At 41.8% G+C, this 14,679-nt stretch overlaps 1 protein-coding gene across 4 annotated transcripts; it reads right to left on the minus strand.

Moving 5' to 3' along the window:
• Nucleotides 1-917: 917 nt before the first annotated feature.
• On the minus strand, nucleotides 918-13,770 carry LOC124348977 (serine/threonine-protein kinase Doa-like). Of its 4 annotated transcripts, XM_046799408.1 has the most exons (11): nucleotides 13,613-13,770; nucleotides 13,292-13,434; nucleotides 5,969-6,206; nucleotides 4,465-4,543; nucleotides 3,914-3,986; nucleotides 3,558-3,671; nucleotides 3,355-3,445; nucleotides 3,095-3,265; nucleotides 2,605-2,734; nucleotides 2,374-2,518; nucleotides 918-2,298 (listed from the first exon to the last, which is right to left on the minus strand). In XM_046799408.1, exons 2-11 carry the CDS (start codon nucleotides 13,432-13,434, stop codon nucleotides 1,998-2,000), a joined length of 1,485 nt encoding a protein of 494 aa, XP_046655364.1. In that variant the 5' UTR covers nucleotides 13,613-13,770; the 3' UTR covers nucleotides 918-1,997. The 4 variants fall into 4 exon arrangements, with proteins under 4 accessions (XP_046655364.1, XP_046655367.1, XP_046655368.1 ...); XM_046799411.1 differs by lacking the exons at nucleotides 13,292-13,434; nucleotides 13,613-13,770 and adding an exon at nucleotides 11,337-11,465; XM_046799412.1 differs by lacking the exons at nucleotides 13,292-13,434; nucleotides 13,613-13,770 and adding an exon at nucleotides 9,137-9,446.
• Between the last annotated feature and the right edge of the window lie 909 nt (nucleotides 13,771-14,679).

Below are 14,679 nucleotides of genomic sequence, written 5' to 3' on the forward strand. Positions count from 1 at the left end.
AGACATAAAGTGAATTAATGCAGTTAAATGGACTATAATAGAAATAGAAATGCAAATTCAGGGACTATAAATTGAATTCATTTCGAGATTTTCGCCTCCCAGCGGTGTACTAGTACCCATACAGTGTGTATAAATAACTTGTATGGCTCCATCAATATACCATGTCTTCTCATCATTAAAAAACGCATCTCACTTAGAAAATCACCTACCGACGGATTAGACATCCTGTTGCTATGAAGGACGCCCAGTCGCCTACCATATAGATCGTAACTCTTTGAACTCTGGTGTTTCGGCTAATTGCTCTCACGCTCCAAAGTTGACTTCTGAAAGCCGGACGACTAACTCCTGCGGATCACCTACCACTACCGTTATGTCATCCAATTAAGGCCCTGTGCACAGTCCATGATTTCCTTTTTACCTATATTATTATACATTATTTAAATCACTTCAATTTATTCTTATCATAGTTACATTTAACAATGAATAGGACGTTGTTATTTCCGATTCGTCATTTTCTTCTTTACCACGTCTTATCAATATGCGCATCATAAAAAGGTTATTAAAAAACGCATAAAATAACGAAACCCTTGGATTTCCAAAGTTCTGCGTATTACTCTGATAGGACGGCGCCGTCTTGTCGGAATGTGTGCGGGACAGCTTCGTCTGGGATAGAATTCCTATCGAAAATTATACATAATGAACAATATACGTATGAACTCACCATACCGGCTTATTACCCCAATAGGTTTTCAAGATTACGAATTGCGTATAGATTGAGTATTTGAAAGAAGAGGCTACCGCTTACTTCGTTGTCAATTATAACAGGGCATTACGTAAAATGCTTAAGAAATAAGTGCCACGAAACCAGTAGCGATTGCAAAGTGCAAACATCTTCGCTATAATAACAAATCAAATGATTTCAGTTTTCCAAGTATTTTATTCATCAATTGTTTTTACTCAATTATTATTCATAGTCGTCGACGAGGAAACACATGGGGGGAAGTTGTAAAGGTGATGTGACACACACAAACAAATGAAAAAAAAATAAAAAAAAATAAGAAAAATAATAATAATAAGGAAAAAACGTCGATCGTCAAGCGAACATCACGGCTGTCCGGCACAGAAGTGACAGAACCAAAGAGAGAAAAACAAAAACAAAATTGGAAGTCGCGTTTGATAATTAGCTATTACAGTTCATGACTAAATCAAGGACTGGCAAGAAAGGAAAAAGAAATTCGCAAAGTGGGAATCATCTAGTAGTTGTAGAGTTGGGACTTGTGAAAGATTATGTCAATTCAAATATTTCCTTTAATAGTTTTTTTATTTACGATGGATGTGTGGAGTAGGGGCAGAAGGAGAGGATCGACGAGGAGGAGCAAGTCACGTTCTTTCCTAATCCCACACGAACGGCAACAGCATCAGCAGGAGACAACGAGGAGCAGATTTGAATCTTTTTTCTCTCTCAATCACCAATTTCATTTGATGTCCTTAATTGTCGCGCTTGGCTTGTCAGGGCTTTTACACACACAAACAAACAATCGCCATCGTGTTTCACCGCGTATCATCTTGTGGTCGAAACATTTCAGCGAAAGTTGAAGAAAAAAAAACAACAGAAACAAAAGTTTTCCTAAACAAAATTGTATGGGGGCGGTCAGGGTTCCAAAAAAGGAATAAACATTTCAGTTCAGTTTGTCTCTTTTTTGTCTTTTTGCCAACCGAAACATTGGGAGACTCTTCCGACATTCTCTTTTGTTTTGTTTTAGTGTCTAATCCCCTGTGTCCGGCCTGCCTGTGAGTAACGAGAGACAAAAATTGGACAACGAAAAATAGTAAAAAACGGAGTTGGTATTTAGAAGAAGTTAGGCGGAGTGATGGGCTAAAGGGGAGGGGGAGGAGGGGCGTGTAGGATATAAGAGAAAAGTTCAATAAGGGGGGCAATTATTCAACGCAATTTTCAATTTAATAAATTCTCCACATCACACGGATGACATCGTCAGTCATCTGGAGAGCGAATGACTGCGTTCACGGTCCACTCGGTCGGCTCCTAGGCGAAGGTGAGGCGCGATCTTGTCGAAGAACGGATGTTTGAGAGCTTCCGTCAAGGCGATCCGCTGCGACGGCTCGTACTCGAGCATCCGCTGGATCAAGTCAAAGAGGAGGACGTGGTCCTCTTCATCCGACACTTGATAGCGTTTCAGCGGCTTGCAGTTTTCACGGACGTAGCGACCGGCCGAACTCTTTTCGTCCCAGTCCAACCGGCCGTGGTAGAAATACTTGGTCTTGGTCTTCCTTCCCATTCTGCATCAAACAACAAACGAATTAAATCAAGCAAAATGTCAACCAGCAGTTGGATCATCAAGTGCTGGATCATACCTGTAGGGGATGGGACCGAGAATGCGCTCCATCATGGCCAAATGTTCACGATTATCGTGGGTCTGAAAGAGGGTCACGCCCAAGTAAAGTTCAAAGAGGATGCAGCCAACCGACCAGACATCGCACGGCTGCGCCCATCCCAATTCTACACGTCCGGCAACAACCAATGGCAGTCGTTAATTATTTGAACTTGTCTTATGTCTTGTGGCACATGACATGATTGTGTCTTACCGAGAATGACTTCGGGTGCGCGGTAGTGGCGGGTCGAGACGATGGTGCTGTGATGTTCGTGGTCGAAAGTGGCGCTGCCGAAATCAATCAGTCGCACGTCCGTCCTTTTCACTCGCCTGTAATCCCTTTTCTGTTTTCCAGCCAAGGTGAAACACACACACATAGAACGAAAGAAAGAAAGAAATTGCATAAAGTTTAATAATAATAACCCAAGTGAAAAAAAAAAAAGAGTCGCCGAGTGGCCCGATAGAAAAACAACGAAACGACCCAATGAAATAAAAAAGTGAAGGTGAATGGCGTCGCCGGGACGGGAGCCAAAAAAGATTGGAGAATCAGGGCCGTCGCCGTCACGACGCCTTATAGCAGCACCGAGGGTTTTTTTTTGTTTTTTCACAATAAAAGGAGATTCCATCTTTCGATTAGAAATGTGCGATCCGTCACTCGTCGTCAATTGTTTGACAGAGAAATTAGAGATATTCGCATGGATCACCTTTTTGGGGTTGTAGGAGATGTCAAAGTCCGAGTCGACAAAGAGAATGTTTTCGGGCTTCAAGTCCGTGTGGGTCAACTTGTTGTCGTGCAGGAATCGAACGGCGTACGACAACTGGTAGCCGATGTGACGCACCTGATCCAACGAGTACGGCTGGTAGTTGTTGTCCTTCTGTGTTTCATCAAATTCGATCCAATTCGATTAGAAAGTTGGAGAAATTGGAAAGCCAAAATACAATTTAAAAAATTGCGAAAACTGACCAGGAAATCAAAGACGGAAAGGCCCAGCATTTCAAAGGCGATGCACATGTGGCCGTGATAATCGAACCAGTCCAACATCTTGACGCAGAGGCTACAAAAGGAAAGAGAAACCAGAAAAACGTTTTTTTAAAAACTACAATAACAGATGAACAGCAGAATCTTCCACGGCCCAGACATCTTAATAACTTCAAACGGCCACTTACAATTTGCCTTCGGGATCTTTGCGATCCAACTTTTCCAGCACGTTGATCTCCAGTTTGGCCGCCTCACGATATTTCTCGACATTCTTGATAATCTTTAAGGCGAAGCTCTCGTCCCTGTGAATTTTTTGTGCGGATCATTTTAAAAACAACATCAACAAAAGTCTTTATTTTAAAAGAAGACCAACAACAAAAGGTCGTTAAGTATTATGGTAAACTATATAATAACACGTCTGCTGCAGCTGTACAAAAAAAGAGCCAAACTGCTTGTAATTTTAGACGAAATGCATCAAAATGCGAGAGACGCAGCCAAGAATGACGCAAATAAACTTTGAAATAAAAGAAGAAGAGGAACATACCTGGATTTGGTCACGTCTTTGACTTTGACCACTTTACCAAAGGTGCCCTCGCCCAGGGTGGCCTGCACTCGATCTGAAATTGTGACAAAAACGACAAAAAAACAACGTCAAGATAATGACGACAAACATCCACTTAAACTTTAACGATTCCACTTTCAAATCTTTTCGATTTCGATCAAACAAACGGCAATCAGTTTTGAGCACTTGATTTCAAATGCCAATTCTAGTTGTCTATCGATTTCTCTTTTTTCAAATGTTATTATAGGGAAACCCAGCAATCAATTATCTTTTTGAAATCAAAACAGGAATAAGCAATCAATCAAATTTAAAAAAAAAAAGAATAAAATAATTGAAGCAATTGAATAAAAATCGTTTCCTAGAAATAAATGAACCCCCACTCTCCCGTAGGTTTGATAATTGGTTGTTACGAGACTTTTTCTACATTGAAATTGATAAATAAAAATAGATAAAAAAAAAAAAAAAAAAATGGTTCTGTCTTTGTGGTAGTGTTAATAGGGTTTTGTTTTTGTGTGTAGCAATGGCAAACGAACATCGATTCTGGAGAATGTCGCCATTTCGGTAAAGAAGATGTCCGTCTTCGTCGTCCTCCACCGATGGGGCACGGGAACTCTATTCGCGCAGTTGGTTGGTTGGTTGGTTGGTTGATTGGGCACGGCACACAGGGACGGCAGTCGTCATCAAAGTCGAACGGAAACACCGAAACCAAAGGCACCAGCAAACAATTCATCATCATCATCATCGTGGTGGTGGTGGCGGTGGTTGAACGAACGGGCGCGCGGCAGGGGCGACGGCGGAGGCGAAAAGACCCGAATGGAATCGCGCGCAGTGGCCGTGTGTTCAATGGATCGGGGGCGGATGGACGGACGCGAGCAACGAAAGAACCCATAGAGGAAGGAGAAAGAGACCAAAGACAATGGCGATCTCGTCCTCGATATTTTTGATATTTTGTTTCCTTTACAGGAATATTTTGGATGTCTTATTCTTAATCTATATTTATTGAGACTAAACGAAGTAGTCTATATAGCGATCATGCAATACCAACTAAAAACAAAAGTTGTGACGTAACAATTGTATAAGAATACAAAAAAAAATAATCGAGATCAAAAATAAAAGTAGAAAAACGTCATTTACACAAGCACGCAAGTAGCAAATACACTAAGTGAAATTGGTTCGAGAGCGGCTATATTTTTGTTTTTAATTTGTACAGTCTTTATTTCGTCGTAATCGATGCGAGTTTCTCGTTTTCGAACCAAAATGGCCATCTTTGTGTTTCACGCCAATGCGGCGTTGTGTTAATGGTTTTAAGATAACTTACCCTTGATCAAACTACCCAAATTCATCCAAATCCGTTTCAAACGTTTACGTAAAACTCAACCAACGTGCATCGATCAATATGGTACGATAGCTTTCGATTCCTAAATCCGATGGAATGTATCCGCCCAATCTGAAAATCCCCTTTTGGTCATTTATTTGGTATAATACTGAACTTGTATCCCCTGTATAATACCCCAGATTGAGCGAAGATTAGATAGCCTAGTCTCAAATGACATAAGATACCATAGAAGGAAACCAGACCCGACCAGATGGAAACCCCTCCCATGGCCTCACAATTGGAAACGTATCCATGTCTCACTAGTAGACAACAATATTTCTTTTTGCAAAATAAAAATAAAAACACACGGCAAAATAAAGAAGAAATCCTTGATGCACGACTTAACAGATTACATCCTGAATGCCTCGTGTCTTACAAGACGTGGGCGTGACGAAATGTAACTTTTTGCATTTAATTTCACAAAAAGTTGCGATTCAATTATGGCGGTAATTTGATAAAGGCGAGTCACAATTGATCCTTGGAGTTTTTTTCCTATCAGTTTGACGTTTGGATGAAAATGGGTGGATGATTTCAAATGGAGATTGAGAGTGAAACAAACTTAACTTAATGCAATTAACTAATGAATAAACCAGATAATAAATAGAAGTTAAAAAAACAACAACAAAAACAACAAGAAAGTGAAACAAAAAAGGGAAACCCACCTGGATGGGTGAGACGTGATGAGGGGAACGGCGATGGACGGCTGTCGTCGTGGTCGTCGACTGTTGTTCCAGCGGTTTCCTCTCTCTCCTCTGCCTCCGCTCCCGTCTCCTTTCCGAACCGGACGCTCCGGTCCCGCCGGCTTCGCCCGTCGATGGCGACCTAGTCGAATGCTTTCGACGAAACGAGCTGCCCAAACTGCTGTCTCGGTTGTCGTGACGTCTTTGATGCCGACTACCACTGCACAAAGGACACACACAATAACAACACAAATCAGTTTCTTTTTCTCTATTGTTCACAAGTTTCGTTCAACCCGATGAGGTCGATCCATCATCCCTTTTGGAAATGGAATACTCTTGCAAGAAGACTCTCTGTAAAAACCTGGCGGGGCCAACAAACATGGATTGTGTCGTTCCCTCTTTTTTTGTATGTTGTTATCCGATTTAGAATTGGCCTTGGTCATATTTCATGGGATGATATCACAGGTTGACTTTCTACATAAAGGGATTTTCAGCTGGGTGGCTGATTTTTCAATATGGAGACAGACGTGCCCACAAGATTATTCTGATATTGAGGAATAAAAAGAAGTCTGTCGCCGGATTTTTATTCATGTCCAAAATTTTTGACGAACTCGTCCAACCACCGCAGGCACCGATTTGATCATAATAAAGAAAAACCCAAACTGTTAACAATAGCAACGGGGCCTCAACCACAAATTAAATCGCACAAACTATGAGAACCAGTTCAGTTTCCAAATCCCCACTTTTTTTCTTTTCCTTGGGAATGGATATAACTTTGATCACTGAGCTAATTAATATTTATGAATTTTGCTCTCCATTTCCATCAGCTGCTATCCGATTCTTTTGACTTGTACTTTACAAGCCTTTTTCGACACCGAACAAACACTCGAAATCTCCCAATCCAAAAGAGGTATTCTGTATAAGTGCCTGCCGCCAGTCGTTTCACTATCTGCTTAATGACGGCCAAGTTGCATTCGCCGAGATGGCGGTTCCTTAGTCGAAATCAATGAACCTATTTTTCCTCTTTTCTTTATCGTCAAAAAGGATTTGTTGCCTTTTTTTTTCATCATTGGCGCGTGTGGGGGTAGCCCAACCGGACCAAACTGGACGACGATGGACGTCCCTTTTGTTGCTGGTTAGTTAGTTTCTAGCGTATTACATCGTCCAATATTTTTATTGTTTACTTTCCTTCCTTCCTTCATCTTCTTCGCCTACCATCCACACTCTCTCATGCTCCCTACATACCAAACAACGCTGAAGCTAGTCTTTTTACGACCGATCGTCTCTCTCTCTCTTTCATTCTCTCTAAATAAGGCAATCCGAAATGACCAAGGGGTTTCTCCTGACTTTTCTCTACACACCCTAGACACACACGAAAACCGTAGATCGTGAGTTCTGGCCTCGGGGTAGAAGGAGTGATAACACTGATAACCCTATGCCTTCGAAGAAAAAGAGAGAGAAAAAAAAACCTTGCAGTTGGCTGGTAAAACGACAAGAGAAAATGGTTTCTCTTTTTTTTTTTCTTTTTTAATAACCGGGAATATTATTAGTGAGATAGAAAAGAGTAATCCAACATCTTTTGACCATGCCACTATTGCCCGATTAGAAAACAAGAACAACCTTGTTTACATCAACAATTTCTTTGGACAAATTCAACTGACAGCAGAAGTGAAATTCGGTCAATTCTTCTGCTCCCAATGTTCACAAATTCAACATTTCTGACGTGACACGGTCTTTAAAAATCCATTCAAAGAAACAATTCTGCCCTTTACGAAAAAAGTGAGAGCAGCAAAAGTGACATTGCGTCGCAGTCCATTTTCACGCAATTACTCCCTGAATTGAGAGAAGGGAAAAAATAAAAAGATTCCTTTGCCTATAAAAAAAGAAGAAAGATTAGGAGCCACTCAAGAGTGAGTGAAAGACGACGAGAAACCAGTCTCCAGTATCTCTCCCAGTGTCTCTGCTTGAAGAGAGAGAGAGACTTGTGTGTGCTCGCCGTTTTTTCTGAATCTAATTCCGAATTCAAGGTGACTGGGAGAGAATGAAAGCTGTGAAAACCCGCTTGTCTCATTTTTCCATTACATTTCTCTTTCTGTGTGGAAAACGAATGAATCTAAGACGAAATTTTTTTCTTTTTCCATTGAAATCAGATGAAACACTTTATGAGGCTCGATAGCGCCCTTGGATGGTCTCTCTCAATCGTCATCGCAATCAAAAAGGCACGATAACAAGTCTGCAATGCCTCCAACCCCGACCTTCGAGCCATTACAAACGGACCGAAATAATATTCGACAGCCAAAACGTCTAAGTAACGAAAATACATTTTGGGTGTCTTTTCTTCAAAATAAATCATTCGAGACTAAAGGGGAGACACACCATCGCTATACAGCATCCAGTTTTTTTTTAAATGGGCAACACCCAACAACAAACAACGAGCTTGACAAAACACAAAAAGGAGATGAAAACAAAAGAAAAAAGAGACCCTTTTAACACACGCAGACACACAGCGGATGGCCTTCAAGAATTAAAAATCTAAAGCATTGTAATCCATCAATCGATCCAGTCTTTTTTTTTTTGTCGATTTTTCAGAATTGCAGCTATGGCTGGCGCCACCGTAGTCAAAGTGACGGTTGCTCTTGTTGTTGTAGTGGTGTGGTTCTATTTTTATGAGTTGTCACCTGATTAAGTAGCGACCGTTGGTGTCGGGGAGTTGAGTCCGCGGGCGGTACTGGACCCGGTTGCCCGATAAACATGATCCCATGCAATCCAAACTACTAAGCGGACAATTATTTAATGTGATTCCCATTCAAAATCGGGATCCAAACTAAATTAACATTCATCGCATTTCTCTAGAAAAAACTGCCGAATACGCGTCCCAGAAAAATAAATAAAATGGATTTCTGATATCTACCGCCCAGGAAACCTCAACATCCCAAACATCGGATGGATGTCGAAACAGGCGGTACGAACCCGAATTCTCTTTCGTAGAAAAACCCAGGAGCCGAGTAGGGGAAAAGAATTTCGAAATACCCGCCAGAATTTTTTGGTTTTCTTCGTTCAAAAAACAAAACATAACGAAAAAATTCAAGAGATAGCATTTCGCAATAGGTTTAGTGGGGCTAAAGTGAAAGAAAAAGAAGAGAGACTCACATGTTAAGCACTCCCATGGCTACGGTGAGTACAGTCAGCGATGAAGTCACCATTTTAGTGTGTGTGTGTGTGTGAGTTGGATTTAGTTCACGCAGGAAATGTAGTAGGTTCACTGGGATAAGATTATAACGGGCTCTATCGCAATGGTCGAGATTCACTTGTTTCGACGGATATTTGGCGAGTCCAACAGAGCGGGACTTTGTCCGTCAACATGGACGAAAATGACACGAGTCGGGGTCTGTCTTCATTCGGGAGACTACACGTCCGAATGCAACGATATCGACCAAGCGACTCGGCTATCACTAGAACACGCCGTCTACCCCAAAGGCACCTGGCGCGGCCCCGACTCTCCTTCTTGGGCAACGGCTATTGGTCTTCCAATGTTACCAGTAGGCGGGACTCGACAACACCTGGGCTACAGCTACAGCAGCAGCAGCAGCAGCAGCATGCGTTTGCGTGCGTGTGTGTCTTTACGGGAGTGAAAGTGCTCGTCAATGTTTCTTTCAGATGGGCAAGTTCAAGTCGCAGAGATACTTATCTAGGAGAAGGAGGTGGTCTTGAAAGTTGAGGGGGGGGGGGTTCCCATTTGCATTAGCGACGATCAAAACAAAAGAAATGACAGTGAAATAAATGTCGGCGAGCTGTTTCTACATCCCAAAACAGTTTTGTTTTTCTCTCCCAAGCACAACTCAAGAAGAGATTCCAGGATCAGATTCTTCCGATTTTGTTTGCAGTTGTACCTCCTTGAACTTGACAATCATCTAAACAAGTAACCGAATATTTCTTACAACAGAATCATCTACGAGCATTTGCTAGTATGACATTCTTTTTACTCAAGTCTAGCCTCAAGGGTAAATCATGAAATCCGTGGAGGATGCACATCTCCCGCAAAGAGTTTTTCCATTTTTCTTCTTCTTCTCCTTCCTATCACCTTGTTTGGTCTTAGTCTAGGGGGGTGGAGCCTTCTATTTAAATTTAACTAAAAGAAGAAGGAGAAGAAGAAAAAGAATTTCCCTTTTTCTATACCCAGAGGTATAAACATCGAAACCGTCAAGAGTTGTCCGTGTCTTGTCTGTAAAATAGAATCTGTAAGCAGATAAGATTGCAAGTTTGGGTTATCGTGTAGCGCAGCGAATGTTGTAAATATCGACAACATAGAATTGCTTGATGGTGGCGAATAAATTAAACGAGAGGGGGCAAGGATTATCAGCATCTGACAATTGATGGCTTTTTTATGGCTTTGTCGGGTCTTCTCACCCGTGCTCAAGGGCCGCGCAACAACAATCAATCGGCTGACATAAACGAAACACCGGAAGGATTGGATGCGAAGGCGTGACTGAAGACAACGGCCAGGAAAAATATGGAAACAAAATTGAAGAAAAACGGTCAGGGTTAAACGGCGGATTATTCATCCGCCACATTTCGAGATTTTGGCAGAAAATGACTCACAAACACCCGTCTCTTTCATTTATAATTGAGACCCCCCGCCTATCACGTGAACACACATAAGACCATAAAGCGAACGGGAAATGTGCCAAATGGCCGCTTGCTGCTATGCCCGAGCTACTAGTTCCAAGACGCGGTACTGCCTCTATCTCAAGGATATACCGGCATAACATCCATTGCCAGGCGAGCTAGCTAGCTTCCTCATTCGTGATGCTACTATAGCCACTTTGGCTCGTGACGAATCGATCATACATAGAGTTGACCATGCATTCAAGATAGACATAGGCACACACACACGTGAAGACAACACCCTTTTTTCTTCACAATTATTACAATCTGTTGGTAATTGTTGGACCAATGATGGTCCTTGCCTGCGAGACGCTGACTGGCTAACTAGACCTACTCGCTCAACCTGCAACAGTGTCTTGATGGATGTTGATGGATACTCGGGCAAGGCATCATTATGACACATCCCTATTTCTAATTCCGCCCTTGGCCTCTTCGACTTGTGGAAGGACTTGGACGGAAAGAAAAACGCTTCGGATATTTTCGTGGGGGGGTTATTTTCTTCCAAAACAGAAATAAAACTCACGGGATTTTTCTTGTGTTGATGGACGCAACAAAAGAAACGATACGGTGCATGTTACGGTGATGTGGTTCACCAGCTCAGAAGAATTACACGAGCGGCCTCAAAAAGGGGAATAGCTCAAGACAAACGTGAAGACAGAAAAGTAGGTGAGATATGTGAGTATACCTGTGAGCTACTACTACTACATGATAAGAGGAGAGGCGGTAGTGGTGCGTTTGTTGCGTGTCGACCTGCATACCCGTTGTCTAGCTCCAGTAAACTCGGAACGGGAAATATATCACAACAACAAGACCGGCGATTGGAGGCAATCGACGCTACCAAGGCAGCTAGGGAAACTATTACATGGACCCGCAAAAAACACCGTAACTAAGACGTGCATCGCTTCAATTTATGCGCGACCTGCGGTATCCTGCGGGATACGCAGAAGAGGCTGCTGCTGCAGCTGCAGCGATTCACCATTATTATTGATGCGACCGCGACTTCATTTCGTATTTATAGAAATCGTCCCAGAGGACAAAGACGACACATCCAAGGGCACCTACGCTCAAGTGAATCTTTCATAAAGTCGCATCAAGTCGTCCTAGACGACACAAACACAACAAAGCAGTCGGTTTATTTGAAACGACGAAGCGAAATGAAAAAGAGAAAAAATGATGCTTTGCAAAACAATATGTAAAAATGAGAAAAAGAAACTCTGTAAAAGGTGACGCGATGTCATCGATGAAGCGGGTCAAGTACGACGAAAGAAAATCGAACGCTCGCTGGACCCCCAAAAGAAACGACGCGAGGTGTCAACGGGGTCAGCAGATAAGATGCAAAATGTTGGTCGGATCCGTGAGGTGTCCTCTGTGACGAAATTCCCCCTTGCCGCTCGAGCCCTCCCTAAGTTTGGCTTTTCGGAGTTTACCTGTGATGACGCCCTTTTTCAGTTATCTACAGCAATTAATCATGGTCAACACGTTGTGCCCGTCGGTGCACTTACACCTTTCGTTCACTTGCTGGCTAGTGAGCAGCTCGAGCTCTTACGTCTTTTACCCAAGTGGGTCAATGCCAGTCGCTGGCGCATTATGACTGTACACCATCTCTCACGTTTCACGGATGCGAACCCACCCCCCTGTTTGACTTTCTCTCACGCTACGTGTTGTCCATAGTTTCTCTTGGCTTTTTCATGACCAAACGAACCAGAAGGAGGAGGGCTACCTTGAAATCATGCGGAATAACGAAAAAGGCATGAGAAGTTTTGTTTTCTTTTTCACGAAACGGACTCCCACCCCGTTTTCAATGAAACTGGCACAAGGAGGAAATGGCTATTTTTGAAATGGCGCGTTTTTTCGTTGTTATTGCTGTTTACTTATCGATTCGCATCTTGTCCCTCCTGTTAGTGTTCCCAAGGACGCCAGTAATGAGAATCAATGAAAAATATGGGATTGCAAATGCTGTAACAAGACAGTAAAAAATCAATGGCCATTTCGTGGCTTGGCTAAAAACCAACATTTCATGCGGATAACACGGTGAATCCCGATCCACGACACGTAACGCCATCTGCTGCTCGCGAATACCATAACCGAAAAAGTTTTAAAGACAATATAATCGACATCTTACTAAAAAAAAGTAAAGAAAAGAATAGAAAACGACAATTCTCTCCAAAATCAATTGATTTGCGTTTGTTCTTGGCGAGCAAGTAAAAGGTTTAACAAACTGAGAGTCAAATTAGAAGATTGACAATATTGAAGCATTTCTTGAATAAGTGAAGCCTGATGGTGTAAATTGCCTGATGGTAAAATTGTTATTACTTATAGAAAAGAAAACACTTGAATTGATCCTAGTGAGCTTGGTTGCTACTGTATTTCTTCAGTGAGCTCCAAGAGAGCTCCAAGAGATTGAAATGGCTCCCACAGATTGTCGGGAAGGATGAATAAAGTACTTTGTAAAAACAAGCCAAAGCATTGGCAGTTAAAAAGCTATGTGCGGTTATCTTAAATATATGTTTAGATACAGTTCTATGAAGCACAGTCAGTGTCTACTACCTCAAAAGTCGAAAAGAAACCATCTGGGCAGTATTCTGCTCTCAATAGAATAAACATTTCCTGGATTAAAGAAGACATAACAATTTGACATACCTGTATGAGCTCTTTCTCCTTTGGCTCCTCTCCTGTCTATCTTTCCTGTCACGGTCTCTCCCTCTATCCCATGATCGTGACCTGGATCTTGGTGATCTGGATCTGCTTCTAGACCTGGATTTGCAATACCTAGAACGCGGCATCTGTACATATAATTTTAAGGGAAAACGATGTTATGTAGGGACGTTTCACTCATAATCAAGATTTCATGTCACCATTAGCAAAATTTAGTTTCTAGGCAATTTTGCGAACTTAAATATGGCGTCTGCAGAAGCATGACATCCTCGGAATACTACATCGCTGATGAAATCGATTACTTACGTTGACCGAACGAATGAGGTTTAATGTATTCCAGAGAAATTCCACAGTGAATGATTTCCTTACGTTTTATTAGAATAATTCAGCTAGGACATCTCAACAAATAAAATCAGAATTTTGGAGGTTTGACGCTTTCATCTACTGTCCAATGTGTTAGATAGATGTTGCCAAGTTTAATTTATTTTTTTTTGTTCTTGCGCCACCCGCCAAGCAGAGTGCGCCATGCACGCCAGGCGCCAACTGCGTTTCGTAAAAAAAATAATTATGTGTAATTGAAAGTGTCGTGTGTCAATCACGTACTCGCTTAAATGGGTAACATTACTTGATTTCTGTACTACTGGAGATTCCCATGCGTAGTAGGGGGACAACGTTCTATTAATGAATACTCGGAATGGACTCGGTTGCACGGTATCAAGGTATGCACTAATTGATCAACGGATATTACCAAGCTGCTTCTGATATTTAAAAATAAACCTATTTCGGTTTCTTGTCCATCCGATTGTGTAGTTAAACTAATTTAAATAGTTAAAACAGGAGCTCGCACACCCACGTCGGACACCTCTCCAAAATACCTTCCCTTTTTGCCTATATTTAAAAAGAACTCAAATTTTAAATTTATCCTTATTCTAATTAATCAAGCATAGGATGCATCTGCTGTACAGATAATTTTTTATGTGATTACAAGAAATGGAAAAGAAGGGAAGATTAGAACCAATCAGACAAGTTTCTGCTAAACTATAATCGGAAAATCGGTAATGCTTCCAAATATGGGAACGTTGGTGGAGTGCACGTACATTATTCAGCTGTTTCATTGCGTGTTCTCAAATGCCTTGGAAAAATCTAAAGTCTAGACAACGGGGTCCCGTTCAGAACAAACTGGTTTGGCATTGGTCGATTCATTTGATCCAGTCGGAAGTCGTTAACGTCTTTTTACGTCATAAGCCACTCGGCAGGCGTAAGTTGCAACATTTGGTAATGTTGTTAATCATTAAGCTTGAATTCGCTGGCTCAAACTGGAGTGTACTCCCCCATTTGAAAGGTACAGGAAAAGAACCAAATAAAGACGTTAA

The sequence above is a fragment of the Daphnia pulicaria genome, chromosome 7, assembly GCF_021234035.1.
Source record: "Daphnia pulicaria isolate SC F1-1A chromosome 7, SC_F0-13Bv2, whole genome shotgun sequence".
NCBI lineage: Eukaryota > Metazoa > Arthropoda > Branchiopoda > Diplostraca > Daphniidae > Daphnia > Daphnia pulicaria.

Excerpts from the sequence above, each read along its gene's own strand:
- LOC124348977 (XM_046799408.1), bottom strand. The coding sequence starts at position 13,434 with ATGCCGCGTTCTAGGTATTGCAAATCCAGGTCTAGAAGCAGATCCAGA. Across the intron at positions 6,207-13,291 it reads AGGAGAAAGAGCTCATACAG|TGGTAGTCGGCATCAAAGAC; the intron begins GTATGTCAAATT and ends TCCTTTGTGCAG. Across the intron at positions 3,987-4,464 it reads CGACATTCTCCAGAATCGAT|ATCGAGTGCAGGCCACCCTG; the intron begins GTTCGTTTGCCA and ends TCACAATTTCAG.